Source organism: Diadema antillarum, unplaced genomic scaffold (assembly GCF_040938485.1).
Source record: "Diadema antillarum isolate AM-2024a unplaced genomic scaffold, OU_Dant_1.0 seq00000407_RagTag, whole genome shotgun sequence".
Lineage (NCBI taxonomy): Eukaryota > Metazoa > Echinodermata > Echinoidea > Diadematoida > Diadematidae > Diadema > Diadema antillarum.
In genome coordinates this window covers 926,183-946,925 of record NW_027271395.1, presented here as the reverse complement: position 1 = coordinate 946,925, position 20,743 = coordinate 926,183, and the positions used below count along the sequence as shown (strand labels likewise).

Genomic DNA, 20,743 nt, shown 5'->3' with positions numbered 1-20,743 from the left:
GAACCAATGACAATGTATCGTTCTTAAAATCCTAAGTTAAAAAACTATACGCATGCATTTTTCTCCCCGTTATTCTAACCCATAAGATTGTGTTGCTCGATATAAAGACATACAAAGTTGTTACCCAAGTTTGATCACCGCAAGACTCCCTACTATGTGGGTTTAAGCTTTGATTCCAATTCCCAAAGGCTGCGGATGTTTCGTTTATACACTACCTCTGGATCGTTCGCAGCGTTCACTCTATTATTTCAAAATAATGTCGTTAATTTACGGTGTAAACTTACCCTTTGGTGATAACGATTCATCTTGTTCTGAAAGGGAGTGATAAACTGTTTGCTCCGACATGCACTTATTCAAATAATATGTCACGTAATATGCTCAATGCACATGCATGCCTACATGACGTATGAAAGATTTCCCTTGTGGACATCACAATTCCCTTGCATATGGTGTTTCTGACAATCCCTGTCAGCGTTTCTGCTTCAACGACCGCGCGCGCTGTTGCACGCCCACAAAGTTATACGCGTGTAAGAAAAAAAAATGAAGAGCTAATTTCGGAAAAGCCATTGGTTTGGTGAGCTGATAAAATCGTACGTCACCTCACACTTTTCCATTGATTGTGTACAACCCCCCCCCCCCAATTTAAATGTTTCTTTTATTTTCAAATGTTAAACATGATGTTATTCATTATTGAATAACTTCAGAATAATGATCAGTTAGATATGTTAGGATTTGAGACTAGGACGTAAACTTGCGTTTGAATGAAAAACTGGAAATGTCAAAATTTCATGCACACTTATATAGCAAGCTGTGAAGGGATGACATAATCACTTTGCTATAAACTCGCATATTCATATTAATTGTTCAAGAAAAGTTTCCTGACAAATTACCTTAACTTCGAAATATCATAACTTCCTCAATGTTCATTCGGTTTTGATTGAATTTTCATTGCTGTGGTAAGAACATTGTACTCCTTCTTTTCAGACTAACTTTCAACTGCACTGGAATTCCTCCTGATTAAGAGACTCGGAATCCAACGCTGTTTTCTTCCTTATACATGTCACCCAAGAATTTTGACAGCATCACTGAATCTGCAAGCCCTTTCAGTGCTAAACCCAATCAGCAATTTGCTGCAAATGTGCCTAAAATCAGGTAGAAAACACCAACAATGCTTGATATATTATGGTAATGAATATTCTAAAGAGGCTGAATGAAATGCTATCTACGTAGTTGCTACATGATTTCTATGGGAGTGTACACACTCCATTCTAAAATGGATATGATAATTTCTATAGATAATTTGTAGATGCTGCTTGTTGGAAAACAAAATGAATATTTTCAGGAATTTTAAGTCTTTTTCGGGAAAATAACCAATACACTACAAAAAGCCTCAACAACGTGAACAAGTCATAGCTCGTTGCAAAAAGTGAAAATTAGAAAAAACAAAGCAAACAAAGTCAGTTTTTTTTTCTTTCTGTGGAGGAAACATGTATAGTTGTTGTCACGGTAACTGTTACTAGTGTATAGAAGGTGAACGTGCATACCCTAAATTTGCAAGGTGTTTGATAGGACTACCAGGTGGCGCTGATGGAATTAATTGAGTGATGAGAAGGTTTAAGTTGAGTGTGTCAGTGAAATAACGTAATCGACATTTGTCCTTCAGTGCAGTTAATCGAAGGTGCAATATGGTGAGACCTGATCAAAAGATCAAATGATCAAACGATCTCCTCAATGCATTAAGGCCGCATTGTTTGTTGGGAGTGCCATCCAATCATTAGATTTTTCCATCCTGAGTAATTAATTCTTTCTTTGCATCAACATGACATTACTTCCCCCGAAACATGCAACAGCGTTAAGTTTATCTACTTAAGTAAATGAACGGGAGGTGTCGAGTTTTGTTCCTCACAAACACACAACCCCATGGAATTCCACTGAAGCAATTCAGTTCTTGTCACAAGATGAGAAGAAAAACCATATAAGTGCTAAAGTGAATCACATTTCTAACGAACACGCATTTTAAACAAGTATCCCCTTTGAAGTGTAGGTACAAGAAGACTGAGGACAACGGTTTTGTAGTTGATATCACATTGTCTAGAAAATGGTGATCTGCACCAGTGACACTATGCAAACAACATGAATTCACTGCAGTGTACTCCCGTTATAATGAACACGTCGTTTATCCCGAAATTCCGGTTACAACGAAGTAAAAAACTCAGGCCGCAACACAATTTATGTTGTTTATTGTTTATTTGTTCAATTATAACGAAATTTCGATATAACGAAAGAAATCAGGACTTTATTTGAACGGGAGTCCACTGTAATTATAATGATAATAATAATAATCATAATTGACAGTGCTTATGTTTTATAGCGCATAACACAAAGTGATGATAATGTCCCTTTGCGCTAAAAAAAAAATGAAAAGATTACACAAAAACATGCAATTCCAGTTACAGTGATGGTACCGATCTTCATGTTTGCTTACACTGTAAACAAATGCGTTTTCAAGGCAGACTTGAATCTCTTTATATCAGTGATTTGTCTTAATTTCTGAGGTAAATTATTCCATAAGGTAGGGGCAGTAAAAGCAAATGTTCGTTCTCCGTAAAATGTGGTTCTTCTGTTTGGAATAACAAATAAATTTTTACTTTTGAATGAAGGTTCCTCTCTGGTGTGCAGATTTGAAGTAGCTCCCTTAAGGACGTTCCTCAGTTAAAGTAAAGTCCATGTCATTTTCTTCAAACTTTCCATACAGTAACTTTGACCCATCCGAAGCCCAAATATGTAAATAAAACCATAGGTTCATGTGCTTGTTTTTCTTCTACGGGACTTTGAAGAATATGACTAATCTGCCGTCCTGTACCAAAATGATAGGGTTACAGGATCAAGACCATGATTGGTAACAAAATCTGGCAATGACAAACTTAAATCCCCGTAATTCTTTCAAAATCCACATTATTTTCTCCAAATTTGCAAGAATTGCAGAAAAAGTGTACCCAAAAACGAGGAAAAGGTTTTAAAGTTAGGGTTTTCACGCTCATTCTTGAGCAAGCAGCGCCCTCACGCGGCAGAAAACACCGAAATCTCTCAAATCCTTCTCATTGACGTCTTCTGTTAGGGGTGAGATAAATGACAAAGTTCATAAAACTTATGCTGTATATTCAAAACCCATGTCATTTTTACGAAACTTGACCAAATTGTAGAAGAAGCCTTACTAATTCCAGAAAAGCAATAAAAAGTGGGGGTTTATGTGCTAAATTTTGTGCTAGCAGCGCCCCCATGTGACATATATTATCGTAAGTCCCCAAAATCTGGTCAGTATGCAGGGATGCCCTGACAAAGTGGGTTCATAAAACTTATGCTGTATATTCAAAACCCATGTCATTTTCACAAAACTTGACCAAATTGTAGAATAAGATTTACTTATTCCAGAAAAATAATAAAAAGTGGAAGTTCATGTGCTCGTTTTTGTGCTGGCACTCAGCACCCCCATATATGATAGAAATCATCCTAGGACCCCAAAATCTGGTTATAAACCTATCGTGGGTGCCCAGATTAGGTGGGGTTCATGACTGTCATGCTGTACATTCAAAACCCATGTCATTTTTACGAAATTTTATCAAATTGTAGAAGAAGGGTTACTTTAAATAATGCAGAACAATCGTAAAAATGGGGGGGGGGGGGGGTTCATGTGCTCGTTTTAGTGCTAGCAGAGCCTCCTTTGCGACAGAAATCTTCGTAAGACCCCCAAATCTGGCCAGGAACCAATGCAGGGATATACCCTGCTAGAATGCATGAATCTCATGCGGTTCACTCAAAACCCCACTTTCTTTTCTTTTTTTTTAAACAGGTGTAACAAAAAACGTGTCACAATTGCAGTGGTATGGTGAAAAATATTCAGAAAGGAAGGTCCTTATGCGTTTTTGTTATTATTTCCCTTACACAGCCATAATGAGTGGACGCAAGCGTGGAAAACTCCACATTGACATGCTTGTTTGTTTGTTTGTTTGTTTGTTTTACCCACTTGCTGTAACCATGTGCAGAAAGTGATAATGGAGGAAGAAGAATAAATATAAGGAAACGGGAATTTTGGCAGTAGTCTGAGTCGGTCCTCCAAGGGAAACACAAGTCTTAATATAATGACATTGATTGTAGATTGCATGTGTTGGTTGTTGCAGTGGTTGGCATTAAAGTGCGTGTTGTAAACCCCCCCCCCCCCCCCGAAAAAGATTCTTTGATTCTCCTTTCGTTACACCAGATTTGGTAATCAAAAATTAATATCTGAATGGTGAAAGTGATAAATGCTTGTTTGATAATACTTTTGTAACCTTGTATTTGTAATTAAAATAAAAAACAACAACAATATTTTGTATTAGTAATGACAAGTCTAGATCTAATTTAGATTTTAACAGAGACACTCAGATTGTTTTAGTTGTTAGACCTAAAGATGAAATGTGTGTCATATATGTTTGTTAAGTTGTTGTTGTTGTTGTTGTTCTTTTTAACACCTAGTCTAGTAGACTAGTAGTCCCCGACTAGGGCCTATAAGCCCCAGGTACCTTAGCACTCCACTTGACCATGTTGATAAACAGATAATGAACTGCATGTCACAAAACAGATCTATGGATTGAAAATGGAAACAGCTCAGTTCCACTTCCAAGCTTCCCGATTCCGTCGATCAGTGTTGTGCTACCTGGGTCCATGACCATGTATATCATGGAGCTCGGACCGCTGAACTCTGCGTAGTACGTACTGATTGTAACGCGTACAGTCGGCATGCGAGCCGAGCGAGGCCGCCCAGCGCGGCCGCGGTGGGGAGCTGTCGGGTATCCGTATGTGGTACCACACTCTAGCTCGATCTACTATAGCAGCTGCTCAGCTCAGCTAGCTCATGCTCATTTCTCGTGCGTGCGCTTCTATGCTCTTTAAGGTAATACGTCACTACCAACCTGCGCAGCTATGATGCGCACAAACTCAACAGAGGAATATCCTTCGATAGAGACTCCGAATCCAACGTTATTTTCTTCCTTATACATGTCACCCAACAATTTTGACAGCATCACTGAATCTGCAAGCCCTTTCAGTGCTAAACCCAATCAGCAATTTGCTGCAAATGTGCCCTAAAATCAGGTAGAAAACACCAACAATGCTTGATTATATTACAAATATGGTAATGAATGTTCTAAAGAGGCTGAATGAAATGCTATCTACGTAGATGCTACATTATTTCCATGGGAGTGTAGATACCCCATTCTTAAATGAGGGAAATATGATAATCTTTATAGATAATATGTAGATGCTGCTTGTTGGAAATCAAAATAAGTATTTTCAGGAATTTTAAGTGTTTTTTCGGGAAAATAACCAATACACTACAAAAAGCATCAAAACGTGTACAAGTTATAGCTTGTTGCAAAAAGTGAAAATTAGAAAAACAAACTAAACAAAGGCAGATTTCTCCTCTTTCTGTGGAGGAAACATGTATATTTGTTGTCATGGCAACTGTTACTAGCTTAGCTTAATCAAGAAGGTAAACGTGCATACCCTAAATTTGCAAGGTGTTTGATAGGACTACCAGGTGGCACTGATGGAATTAATTGAGTGATGAGAAGTTTCAAGTTTAGTGTGTCAGTGAAATAACGTAATCGACATTTGTCCTTCAGTGCAGTTAATCGAAGGTGCAATATGGTGAGACCTGATCAAAAGATCAAATGATCAAACGATCTCCTCAATGCATTAAGGCCGCATTGTTTGTTGGGAGTGCCATCCAATCATTAGATTTTTCCATCCTGAGTAATTAATTCTATCTTTGCATTAACATGACATTAATTCTCCCAAATATGCAACAGCGTTAAATTAGATTAATGAACGGGAGGTGTCGGGTTTTGTTACTCACAAACACACAGTCCTGTGGAATTCCACTGAAGTAATTCAGTTTGGGTCAGCGAGATGAGACGAAAAACCAGAAAAGAATCATATATCAACATTGGCCGTTTTAGCCATTTTAAAACACAAGATTGATAGTTTATTATTGCACAAATCAAAATCATACTGAATTCATAGGCATTAACATTGACGTAAGATTGCTTTTGAATTATCATAAAACCAACAAGACCGCTCAACAGCATAATAGACAAAGCAAATGCAGTATGATTCATACAGTAAATATCAATCATATCCTACAATTTTTAGCCATTAGTACATTAGCATATCTAAATCATATCATATTCTTTTGCAAAAAGACGCTGTAGGAAATTCGCGAAATCTTCTAAATATATTTCATCAATAGCCCACATTTACCCTTTATTTTGATCAAGTGACATTACTAAAGTATTGCAATTTAAACGAAAGCTGCACTTTCACGGGTATTTAGAATCTTGTTCTTATATAATAGAAATCTCCTATTTTACTCTACATTTATGCGCCTTATAATATCAATTTCAATAATTCCAAACTCCAAATTGCTCAATACTCCCTTTATTACCCAAATACTAGCAAAAAATCTAAAATTTTTGATTTGATTTGATTTGACATATGATTGTTCGTTCCACATGTCAAACGTAAATATAGAAATGCAATCGATATAGAACATTAAACATTAAACGTCGTACGCGAGAGAAAAAAATATCAGTCATCAAATGTGAGGAACCTACTGAAAGCAATCAATTTGGTATTGTATAGGTCTCTAGATGTCTTACTAAACAACATGAAACAAGAACGTGGAAAGGAAGGAGAGCGATATAGAGGAAAAGAAAGAAAGAATTAAAGCAAGAAAAAAATACACGAAATTAGATTATAACAAAGCGAGATAGCCACCTGCAAATTCATAAAAATTCCTCGTCACCAGAGCTACATATTTACATAACTATACAATATACTCATGATACACGATAATAGACAGTATCTGTAATGTGTTAAAATTTATAGTTTTGTTTCCCACAATTTATATGATAACGAAGTATTTCATTTACCTACTTCCTCCCACTTTCAATTCAATTCATCTTTTTTTTTTTCGTTTCCAAACAATATAGACATGGGTAACAAAAGCCTCAAATTAATGATATATTTCATGTAACATACTATCACATGATCAATAGCAATACATCTTGTTTCATTATAGTCTGGGTGCCAAAGGCTGAACCTTGTTTTACCGTCCACCCAATGTTTTTTTGATGGTTTTGCCCTATTTCGGGAATGCTGAATCCGAATCTGCATGATGCAACTCTTGCATCCTTGAGGGTTTTGAGATATTCAAGATGGCCGCCAAAATGGCCGCCAAAACCGGAAATTCCCATGTATTTCCTTCTAAATGGTGAGAAATTGAAAACAATTGCAGTTCTAAGCTATTTCGAGGGTGCTTGATTCGAATCTGGCTGATGCAACTCTTGCATCCTTGAGGATATTGAGACATTCAAGATGGCCGTTGGCCGTCAAAATGGCCGCCAAAACCGGAAATTCCTATGTAGTCCCTTCTTAATGGTGAGTAATTGAAAACAATTGATAGTTCGAAGCTATTTCGACGGTGGTGAATCCGAATCAGGATGATGCAACTCTTGCATCGTTAAGGGTTCTGAGATATTCAAGATGGCCGCCAAAATGGCCACCAAAACCGGAACTTCCCTTGTATTTCCTTCTAAATGGTGAGAAATTGAAAAACTGTTGATGGTTTTACCCTAGTTCGAGGGTGCTGGATCAGGATCTTGATAAAACTTTTGTATCCTTAAGGGTTTTGAGATAATAAAGATGGCCACCAAAATGACCGCCAAAAATCAAACTCACATGTAGACCCCCTTTTTCCTTCTGAATGCTGTAGAATTGAAAACAAATTGATGGTTTTACCCTGTTTTGAGTTTGCTGAATTTGAAGCTGCAGGATACAGCTCTTGCATCCTTGATGGTTTTGAGATGATAAAGATGGCCGCCAAAATGGCCCCCAAATGGCCGTCAAAAACGGAAATTCCCATGTAGGCCCCCTAATTCGTTCTAAATGGTGTAAGATTGAAAACAATTTGTGGTTTTACCCTATTTTGAGGGTGCTGAATCCGACCCTGTTTGATACAACTCTTGTGTTTTGGGGATTTTGAGACTTCCAAGATGACCGCCAAAATAACTGTCAATATTGAAATTTTTGAGACCCTATTCAGCACCCTCGACATTTTGTTGTTGCCATTTTTGCATTCCTTACGATTTTCAGATGTCCAAGATGACCGCCAAAATAATTGGCAGAAATTGAAATTCCAATGTTAATATCTTTTTTTCTAAATGGTGAAAAATTGAAAATAAATTGATGGTCTCACCCCATTTCGAGGGTGCTGAAGGTTTTGAGATATTTACAAATGTCCTGTATAAACGAAAATTCCTTGATATTTTCTTATAAATTGTGAAATATTGTGCTATAACGTGAAGCGAGTGATTAAAAGCAATAATTCGTATCCTTGAATTCAACTCGGTTGAGCAAATTTGTCAAATCAGCCAACAATTAATGGCATCCAAAATGACTGTCACAATGGTATTTTGATATACTGAGATATTCCGATATGTCTCAAACGGAACTTTAACACGTAATGGAAAGAAAAATGATATTGACATCATACTGAAACGTACAAACACAAAGATAAGACTGAATTTTTTTGTGCACATATTGTTATAAAGTAATGCCTGTGGTAGCCAATAAGGGCTCCGCAGACTCATGTGAAGTTAATCCTTTTTGGCTATAAGAGTAATATTAAATTTTGGCCTGCTGGTATTTGGTATTGAAATTTGTCTTGTATTCTTATGAGTCTCGCCGCGTACTCTTATGAAACCTGTGCCATATTCTGATTACGTCACTGGAAATGTTTGTATCCATGACCACTACAGTAGATATCAGTATATAAAGGGTAATTTCAAAAGCACTCTGCGTGATTATGATATTCGTAAGTACTGGACTATCAACTATTACCTTACTTGTTGTCGTTTGTTTGTTTTTTATTTCTATTTTTTCACTGCGCGTTACCTGTGTTTTTTCCATCCCCTCGTGTGTATATATGATATCGTATCGTCGTTTGGGTGACAATACCCTGTATCTGAAATTTTAGTGAAAATGACTTTTTTGAATAAACAGTCAGATAATCAATTAATGATGTCCTGTCCAAACCTTAGCTGTCTTACCCCCAAAATGAAGCTACCATGGCATGTCAAAGGAAAGGTTTTCTCATTTGTTATAGTGCTTTGGCTGCCATGTTTGTTTGCTTTTTGTTTTTGTTTTTTGTTTTTCTCTCCAGAACATATGACATTTTGTAGATACGAGGTTTGTCGCCCCATATATGTGTATATATATATATATATATATATATATATATATATACCGGGTGTCCAAAAAAAGTGGAACGGTGGATTTTCAGTACCTTGCAGTCTAAAAGTTATATATCTTTTGACATCATTAGAAAGAGCATTTTCCGCAGAAGACTATGATACCAAAATCATTAAATTTGGTTCAGTACTTGTTATTCTACACCAATTTCTGAAAATGCAGTCATTGTCAAATTTCGCCGGATTTTTGCGACTTATGAGATAATAATTTGAGTGCGACACGCGATCCATACGGTGAATATTGTGTAAGCTCGGTGATCCATGTCAACAAAAGATCCAGCTTTCACATTGGGCACGGGCCAGGAAAAAAAAAAACAGTGTGTGTGTGTGTGTGTGTGTGCGCGCTCCCAATATGAAAGCGTTATCTTTTGTTGACATGGATCAACGAGCTTACACAATATTCACCGTATGGAACGCGTGTCGCACCGAAATTATTATCTCATAAGTCGCAAAAAACTGAAAATGACTGCATTTACAGAAATTGACGTAGAATAAAAAGTACTGAACCAAATTTAATGATTTTGGTATCATGGTCTTCTGCGGAAGATGCTCTTTCTGATGATGTCAGAAAATATATCACTTTTAGAACGCAAGGTACTGAAAATCCACCGTTCCGCTTTTTTTGGGACACCCGGTATATATATATATATATATATATATATTAGTAGACGGCGAGTTTCCCCTATTTTGGGGGTGCTGAACACGAATCCACTTGTTGCCATTTTTCTAACCAACGTCTTCACCCGTTGCCATGGCAACGCATTATTTTCCTTAAAAGAACATGTATTCTTCATTTAAAATCATAAAAACATGATGTAAACACCAAAATATGTCATTATAAATCATTTTTAATTAGACTTGAGAAAGAATACAATTTTCATAATGTCATGGTTACCTTATAGCAATGACGGTTACCATGGCAACAACTATTTATAAAGAAAAATCATATTTTTCATGAAAAAGCAAGAAAACATTACAAGATTGGGTGGAATGTATATTATAAATTACTATCTAGATTATAAGCTTATTTTTCCACTAGTTAATTTCACATAATTTTCGTTGCTATAGCAACAACATGACAAAAGCTGCCTTTTAAAGAAATATGAGAATTGCGATTGAAAGAAAAGCAAGAATATGTACATAGATGATAAATTTCTGTATAGTGAGATTTTTTGAGCTATTTCCTTTATTTTGTCGGTGCCAAAAACGAATCGACCTGTTGCCATATTTCTAAATGACATCTTTAGCCGTTGCCATGGCAACAAATTATTTTCTTTGAAATAACATGTATTCTTCATTAAACATCACAAACGCATGCTAAAAACACCAAAATAAATCAATATAAACGTATCACGCTATAATCAAAATAAAACTCACAATTTCCGACTGTCACAGCAACCTCGTAGCAATAATGGTTGCCATGGTAACAGCTATTTTTTAAAAGAAAATTATTATTTTTTCATAAAAAAGCATGAAAAGATGGAAAGTTTGAGTAGCATACTCATTACAAATTGCTATGATAATTATCAGCTTTTTTCACTACGTTCATGCCACATTATTATCGTTGCTATGGCAACAACTTTTTTTCCCTATTTTGGGGGTGCTGAACACGAATCCACTTGTTGCCATTTTTCTAACCAACGTCTTCACCCGTTGCCATGGCAACGCATTATTTTCCTTAAAAGAACATGTATTCTTCATTTAAAATCATAAAAACATGATGTAAACACCAAAATATGTCATTATAAATCATTTTTAATTAGACTTGAGAAAGAATACAATTTTCATAATGTCATGGTTACCTTATAGCAATGACGGTTACCATGGCAACAACTATTTATAAAGAAAAATCATATTTTTCATGAAAAAGCAAGAAAACATTACAAGATTGGGTGGAATGTATATTATAAATTACTATCTAGATTATAAGCTTATTTTTCCACTAGTTAATTTCACATAATTTTCGTTGCTATAGCAACAACATGACAAAAGCTGCCTTTTAAAGAAATATGAGAATTGCGATTGAAAGAAAAGCAAGAATATGTACATAGATGATAAATTTCTGTATAGTGAGATTTTTTGAGCTATTTCCTTTATTTTGTCGGTGCCAAAAACGAATCGACCTGTTGCCATATTTCTAAATGACATCTTTAGCCGTTGCCATGGCAACAAATTATTTTCTTTGAAATAACATGTATTCTTCATTAAACATCACAAACGCATGCTAAAAACACCAAAATAAATCAATATAAACGTATCACGCTATAATCAAAATAAAACTCACAATTTCCGACTGTCACAGCAACCTCGTAGCAATAATGGTTGCCATGGTAACAGCTATTTTTAAAAGAAAATTATTATTTTTTCATAAAAAAGCATGAAAAGATGGAAAGTTTGAGTAGCATACTCATTACAAATTGCTATGATAATTATCAGCTTTTTTCACTACGTTCATGCCACATTATTATCATTGCTATGGCAACAACTTTTTTTACCTAGAAAGGAGAAGTAACCCATTAAAAGAAGAACTAGATAAATAAATGATCAATTTTTGTTTATTATGATTGTATTATAATTTTTTATTATTACCTTTAAAAGAATGTGTATTCTTTATTAAAAACATCATATAAACACGCAGTAAACACCAAAATAAGTCAATCTAAACATCTCTTTAATCAAATGAACTAGAAATGTTGCTATGGCGACTGGTATGCCTCCGCCATAATGCATGATTCTTCTAATAGGTCTATAGTACATGTGGACAATGTGTGATTACATTTGCACAAAATTGGCAAAATATTGAAATGACATGTTTGTCACAAATGTGTTGAATGTTCACCTTCCTTGACCTGTGTTTAATTGGATGAATAGCAGAGCATGTATTTGGGGATTTAAGAACTTTAACTTGACTTTGACCCTTTCATAAGCTTATGCATTGAGTAATTTTCAAGGTATGGAGAAAAAGTGCAATTTCTGTATTGCACAGTAAATTGCTATCATTTTCATCTGGCCTTTGACCCTAAGATTTATAAGAGAATCACTGTCAGGCATAACATACACACGTACTAAGTTTCAAGATAACTTGAGCCACTTCCGAGATATGGAGAAAGAAGTAAGTTCAGCACTTTCACTTGACCTTTGAACTTTTGACCTTTGACCTTCTTCCCCCCCCCAAAAAAAAAAAAAAAATCCCAGAGAATCTCTATTGGGTTATACATGCATACACCAAGTTTTAAAATAATGATCCTGCTGGCATTGCATACATAAGGGAAATAGTAAAATTTTGAAGTATTGCCCTTGACCTTTGACCCCTACCTTTGACCCCATGAACCCCAAATTCCCTAGATAACCACTGCCCATCAGTACATGCGTTTATACTATGTTCCATGAAGATACCTCGAACAATTTCGAAGATACGGAGAAAAAAGTGAAATTTCAACATTTTTACTTGACCGTTTGACCTTTAACCTTTGACCTCTATGACCAAAACTTTCACCAGACACTCTTGATTAGGTAATACATGTATACACAAAGTTTAAGAAAATATCTTCAGGCATTACATAGATATGGGGGAAAAGTAAAATTTTAAGCATTTGACCTTGACCTTTTGACCTTTGACCTTGAGCATGTGCACCCAAAAGTTGATAGGCACAACTTCACCCCCTAATACACATACATGCCAAGTTTCATTAGGATACCTCAAAAGGTTTTTTTAGTTACGCTATCCACAAAATTCATTACGGACGGACGGAAGGACGGACGGACGGACGGAAGGACAGACGGACGGACGGACGGACAACCCGAAAACATAATGCCTCCGGCACCACTTCGTGGTGGAGGCATAAAAATCACAATTCTTATAACGCCATGGTTACCTCATAGCAAAGATGGTTGCCATGGTAACTATTTTAAAGAAAGTAGTGATACTTTCATGAAAAAGCTAGAAAATGTGACAAGATCGGGTGGAATATTGATTACTAACTACTATCATGACTATCACCTCTTTCCCATTATGTTCATTTCACTTCCTTTTCGTTGTTATAGCAACAACATGACAAAAACTGCCTTTCAAAGAAAAAATAGGTATTTCAATTAACAGGAAAGTAAGAATGAAGTAAATCAGCAGATAATACATTTCTGTAAGAGTTAGATTTTTTTTGTGTTGTTTCCCTTATTTTGGGAGTGCCGTACACAAATCCACCTGTTGCCATATTTCTAATTGACATCTTTACCCGTTGCCATGGAAACAAATTATTTTCTTTAAATGAACATGTATTCCTCATTAAAGGGATGGTACAGTATTGGTTGAGATGAGAATTGGGCTTTTAACATTTTTTTAGATACCAAAAAAACACTTTTGAAATAGTACAGAGCATACCATTTTAAGAGGAATTCAAAGTTTATTTGATGAAAATCGGGTTTGGAATGACTGAAACATCCAAAAACAAAGTAAAACAAAGCGATCATGATAAAAGGTGGGTCCCACACTTCATTAGAATCTCTCTGTTTTGGATATCTCAGCCATTTAAAAACCAATTTTTATCAAATAAACGTTGAATTCCTCATGGAATTACATGCTCTTTCATATTTCATAAGAGGTTTCTCATTATCTCACAAAAAAAATTAGGTCTCAACCAAAACTATACGATCCCTTTAAACATTATAAAAACTTACTGTAATTTCCAACAGATGTCAATATGAACATATTTCTCTGATTGAATTAAATATCACAATTTCCGAATATCACAGCTACCTCATAGTGATGACGGTCACCATGGTAACAGCTATTTTTAAAAGAAAATAATGATTTTTTTTGTCAAAAAGCATGAAATCATGAAAAGATTGATTGAAAAAGTTATTTCATTACCAGTTAAGGTCTAACTATGATTGTCAGCTTTTTTTTTTTACTATGCTAATCTCACATTATTATCGTTGCTATAGCAAAAACACTGATATGCCTCCGCCATAATGCATGGTTCTCCTAATAGGTCTACAGTACAATGTCTTGACAATGTGTGATGACAGTTTCACACAATTGGCAAAATATCAAAATGACAGGTTTGACACAAATGTGCTGAATGTTCATTCTCCTAAAACGAGGTTCAATTGGATGAATGATTAAAATGTCAGAGTGCAGGTATTTGGGGAACTGATGATTTTTACTTGACTTTTGACCCTTTTATAAGTTTATGCATTGAGTAATTTTCAAGGTATTGAGAAAAAGTATTATTACAGTATCAAATGGGAAAATAGCATTATCTAAACCTGGCCTTTGACCTTTGACCTCACAGTTCCAAAGAGAATCACTGTTAGGTTGAACATGCATAAATATGTAAGTTTCATGATAATACAGTGTACCTTGAGTTACTTTTGAGATACTATATGGAGGAAAAAGCGCAATTCAACACTTTCACTTGACCTTTTGACCTTTGACCTTTTGGCAAGAAACTTCCCACAGAATATATATTGGGTGATACATGTATACATCAAGTTAAAAAAAAAAAACCTTCAGGCATTGCATAAATATAAGGAAAGTAGTGATATTTTGAGGAGTTGACCTTGACCTTTGACCCCTGACCTTTGAACCATGACCCCCAACTTCCTTAGATAATCACTGCCCATTGGAACAAGCATATTATACTAAGTTCCATGAAGATACCTTGAACCATTTGTGAGATATGGAGAAAAACATGAATTTTCAACCTTTTTTTCGCAAAATAATCTGTGACCTTTGACCTTCGACCCCGTGACCCTAAAATCCAAAAAAAAAGTATTATCCCCCGCAGGATATACCCTCATACCAAGTTTGATGTAGAACCACCACACGGTTCCTGAGATATCGACAAAAACAAAACGGGACGTACGTACGTACGTACGGACGGACGGACGGACGGATGACCCGAAAACATAATGCCTCCGGCCACTTCGTTGGCGGAGGCATAAAAAGGGCCGAAAAATTAAACTCTACAAAAATTGATTATTTATTTATCTACTTTTTCTTTTACGGGGTACTTCTCCTTTCTGGGGAAAAAAGTTGCTGCCATAGCAACGATAATAATGTGGCATGAACGTAGTGAAAAAAAAAACTGATAATTATCATAGCAATTTGTAATGAGTATGCTACTCAAACTTTTCCTCTTTTCATGCTTTTTGATTAAAAAATCATTTTCTTTTAAAAATTAGCTGTTACCATGGCAACCGTTATTGCTATGAGGTTGCTGTGACAGTCGGAAATTGTGAGTTTTATTTTGATTGAAGCGTGATATGTTTATATCGACTTATTTGGGTGTTTTTAACATGCTTTTGTGATGTTTTTATGAAGAATACATGTTATTTCAAAGAAAATAATTCGTTGCCATGGCAACGGCTAAAGATGTCATTTAGAAATATGGCAATAGATCGATTCGTGTTTGGCACCGACAAAATAAAGGAAATAGCTCAAAAATCTCACTATACAGAAAAAAATATCATCTATGGACGTATTCTTGCTTTTCTTTCAATCGCAATGCTTATTTTTCTTTAAAAGGCAGCTTTTGTCATGCTGTTGCTATAGCAACGAAAATGATGTGAAATTAACATAGTGGAAAAATAAGCTGATAATCTAGATAGTAATTTATGATAAATATTCCACTCAATCTTGCCATGTTTTCTTGCTTTTTCATGAAAAATATGATTTTTTCTCTATAAATAGTTGTTGCCATGGTAACCGTCATTGCTATAAGGTAACCATGACATTATGAAAATTGTATTCTTTCTCAGGTCTGATTAAAAAGGATTTGTAATGACATATTTTGGTGTTTATATCATGTTTTTATGATGTTTAATAAAGAATACATGTTCTTTTAAGGAAAATAATGTGTTGCCATGGCAACGGGTGAAGACGTCGGTTAGAAAAATGGCAACAAGTGGATTCGTGTTCAGCACCCCCAAAATAGGGGAAATAGCACAAAAAATCAAAATCTACAGAATATTTTAAGAACATTACAACTCGCCGTCTACTATATATATATATATATATATATATATATATATATATATAATATTACATCATGTTGAAGAAAATTTTGAAGCAGAACTAAAAAACATGTCCAACTCTTGTCTTCAACAATGTCATCAAGACTATCAATATAAACCAATTAACCAATGTGAATGTTCATGGATGAAACGATTAAAACTGTTCACGGATTAAAACAGGTAATGTTGGGAATCTCAGTAAACTTCTCTACATCACTATCACAATATGATCGAGATGGGTATGTCTTGTTCACTGATTGTTAGTGTTCAAAACATATCCATGATATGTAGATGAAAGAGTGAAATCTTTCAAATATTCAACCGCATATTCTGTAGTTTTGCAGGATTCATTCCTGGCACAGCTGTATCTTACAAACTCCAAGATATCCGGTAAAGCTGGTTTCAATGAGACAGCAAGTTCCAACTGGGATGTACAATGTGCGTTCGTTTATCAGCAGAGTATGGTTGGGTTTAGATTTTGCCATTGACGAAAACCTGAAATAGGGTAAAACCATCAATTGTTATCAATTTCTCACCATTCTGACGAGCTTGAATATCTCCAAACTCTCAATGATGCAAGGGTGGTATCGTCCAGATTCGCATTCAGCACAGTGATCGAAAAAGGGTAGAATCATCAATAGAATTGTTCTCAATTGTAAAACATCAAAATTGAAATACGTGGAAATTTCCGGTTTTGGCGGCCATTTTGAAATGGGAATAGGATAGAAAAATCAATTGTTCTCAACTTCGAACCATTGAGAATGAAATACATGAGAATTTCCGGTTTTGGGGGCCATTTTGACGGCCATCTTAAATATCTCAAAATCCTCAAGGATGCAGGAGATGTATAATCCAGATTCGGATTCAGCACCCTCCAAACAGGGTAAAAGCATCAATGGTTTTCAATTTCCTACCATTTAGAAGGAAATACATCGCAATTTCTGGTTTTATTTGGCGGTCATTTCGGCAGCCACTTTGGCGGCTACCTTGAATATCTCAAAACCATCAAGGATGCAAGAGTTGAATCATCCAGATTCGGATTCAACACCATCGAAATAGGGTAAAACCATCAATGGTTTTCAATTTCTCACCATTTAAAAGGAAATACATGGGAATTTCCAGTTTTGGCGGCCATTTTGATGGCCATCTTGAATATCTCAAAATCCTCAAGGATGCAAAAGTTGCATCATCCTGAATTGGATTCAGCACCCTCGAAATAGTGTAAAACCATCAATTGTTTTCAATTTCTCACCATTTAGAAGGGAATACATGGGAATTTCCGGTTTGAGCAGCCATTTTGACGGCCATCTTGAATATCTCAAAACCCTCAAGGATGCAAGAGTTGCATCATCCAGATTTGGATTCAGCACCCTCGAAATAGAGTGAAACCATCAATTGTTTTCAATTTCTCACCATTGAGAATGAAATACGTGAGAATTTCCGGTTTTGGCGGCCATTTTTAATAGTGGCCATCTTGAATATCTCAAAATCCTCAAGGATGCAAGAGTTGCATCATCCAGATTCGGATTCAGCACCCTCGAAATAGGGTAAAGCCATCAATGGTTTTCAATTTCTCACCATTTAGAAGGGAATACATAGGAATTTCCGGTTTGGGCGGCCATTTTGGCGGCCATCTTGAATATCTCAAAATCCTCAAGGATGCAAAAGTTGCATCATCCTGAATTGGATTCAGCACCCTCGAAATAGTGTAAAACCATCAATTGTTCTCAATTTCTCACCATTTAGGAAGAAAAACATGGGGATTTCCTGTTTTGGCGGCCATTTTGGCGGCCATCTTGAATATCTCAAAACCCTCAAGGATGCAAGAGTTGCATCATCCAGATTCGGATTCAGCACCCTCGAAATAGGGCATAACCATAAAAAAAACATTGGGTGGACGGTAAAACAAGGTTAGGCCCAAACAGTGGCTTTAGCACCCAGACTATTAAGGACTTGATGGAAATGAAAATTGATGGGCTTCTTTTTCTGCTGTTACAACTATTTCCTGCTGTTGTTGCTTCAGTCATTCTTGTTCTGTTCTGATGCCGATTGCTACCAAAATCATCCACTGAATCTTTCTCTCCCGAGGGGCCCACACTCTACAAGCTCCGTCTTTTTAGTGGGTCCCTCCGTTTTTCGCCTTGTGTACGTTGATATTCCACTTTATTTCAATTGACTTCAGGCATTGCAATGTATCTTTACTGTTAAGCCCCTTTTACACTTTCACGGATTGCTTCACGGATGACCACGGATCGTCATCCGTGGTGATCCGGCAAGCAACATCACGATTTTTCTCTCAATGCCGGTGTGAATACGATCCCACTTGGGTGTCTACACGGACAATTACGGAGTCTACCCGGACACATACGGTATCTACACGGTCACACAAGGAAGCAACGCGGACAACGGCGGATTCGCATACGGAGCTAATACGGATATCACGGAAGAGTACGGACACAACTAGGTCCCTATACGATCTCTACACGGTCACTACACGGACGTATACGGAGTCTGCAGGGACGAATTGTGCTCGCAGACGTTCATTTGATCATTTGACTTTCTGGGGAGACAACGTGTCTTTCAGAGCAATGGCAAGCACGTCTGAACAACGGCAGGACATGCTTTTGCTTTTGGACACCATTAAGATGAAATTGCTCGTTGCTGAAGCTCTTGTTTTGCAGGAAGAAGATGGTGGGGATACACAAAAAAAAACAGAAAACTTCAAGGAGACGTCGTGAGTGGGTCAAGCCTTGGCTTCTCAGACGGCCACATTACGGACAATATGAGAAACTAATGGCTGAATTGTTGGGGGAAGATGCGCGTAATTTCAAGAACTTCATGAGAGTTGACCCTGATACATTTCATGAAATCCTCTCTAGAGTTGGGCCAAAGATTGAGAAGATGGATACGTTTTTCAGGAAGGCCCTTGAACCAGGGTTAAAACTTGCAATAACCCTGCGTTACCTGGCAACTGGTAACAGCTACAAGTCTCTCCAGTTTGGCTTCAGGGTATCTCACAGTACCATCTCCATTTTTATCACTGAAGTCTGTCAAGCCATTGTCGACACATTCTCAGCAGATGTAATGGTTTGCCCTGTCACCGCGGAAGCCTGGAAGAAGGTGTCTGAAGGTTTCAAGACAAAATGGAACTTCCCTCATTGCGTCGGGGCAATTGACGGAAAGCATGTGGCAATCAGATGTCCCAGGAAAGCAGGTTCGGTATATTTTAACTACAAAGGGTTTCACTCGATCGTGTTGCTAGCATTAGTGGATGCAGAGTATAAATTTCTGTATGTTGACATCGGTGCCAGTGGTGCAGGCTCAGACGCAGGAGTTTCTAGTGAGACTACCTTGAAGGAAGCTCTAGAAGCTGGGACGATTGGGCTACCAGACCCTGATCCTCTACCGCATGACGATCGGCCAATGCCATATTTCATCGTTGCAGACGACGCTTTTGCCCTTAAGACGTGGTTGATGAAACCTTTGCCGCAGAGAAACATGTCGGTTGAAGAGAGAGTGTTCAATTACAGACTGTCTCGCGCTCGAAGGGTTGTCGAGAATACCTTTGGACTACTAGCGTCGAGGTTCAGGTGCCTTCTTACCACAATGCCCCAAACCCCAGAGAGAGTTTGTACCATCACAATGGCTTGCTGTGTGTTGCACAATTACTTACTGATTAAGAACCCCACTATTGAATGCAATCTTGTAGATCAGGACAACCCTGAAACCCCTGGCATTATCCCCGGTGCATGGAGGGATCATGCTCACCTACCTCACATCGAAGAAGTCTACAGGGGAAACATCAACAGAGCTGCTAAAGAACAACGGCAGTATTTGGCCCAGTATGTCAACTCAGAGGCGGGAAGCGTCCCATGGCAAAATGAAAAAATATAAGGTCAAGAAATGTAGTATTCAGTAAGTATGGAAACTTTATTCAAACATGGAAAGTACTCCAACATAGTCATCAGGATATGTCACAGAGACAAAATAAACAGAAATGGTGCTGTGTTTTGGCAAAGCGTAGCAGTTGTACACTGTCACAAATATGAGTGTACTGCATGTTCCAGAACGGATGCTTTATTTTTGAATAAATAATCTATATATATGAAAACAAAAATACATGAAGTCACTCTTTGTCACAAACAGAATCGGCAGAACCATTGTTCAAAAATGAAATGATCTCAAAATAAAGATATAATTTGCCTCAAGTTTTAAACTTGATTTCAAGCAATCTTCGATTTTGATAGACAAACCAGTCTCATAGAATATTTGAAAATGATATTATACAAACCAAGTACTTTCACATACGATAACTCCATCGTCGCATAAACAAGATTATCAGAATAGGTGCTATATCATTTGACTTGATGCAGCATTATCTT

The 20,743-nt window shown here is 36.7% G+C and overlaps 1 protein-coding gene across 1 annotated transcript; it reads left to right on the top strand.

Moving 5' to 3' along the window:
* Positions 1 to 19,262: 19,262 nt before the first annotated feature.
* LOC139732261 (putative nuclease HARBI1) lies at positions 19,263 to 20,255 on the top strand. The gene has a single exon (XM_071643134.1). The coding sequence runs from the start codon at positions 19,263 to 19,265 to the stop codon at positions 20,253 to 20,255; it is 993 nt and encodes a 330-aa protein (XP_071499235.1).
* The last annotated feature ends 488 nt before the right edge of the window (positions 20,256 to 20,743 follow it).

What these genes read in the sequence shown, in the direction of transcription:
- LOC139732261 (XM_071643134.1), top strand. Translation starts at nt 19,263, where the DNA reads ATGGATACGTTTTTCAGGAAGGCCCTTGAACCAGGGTTAAAACTTGCA.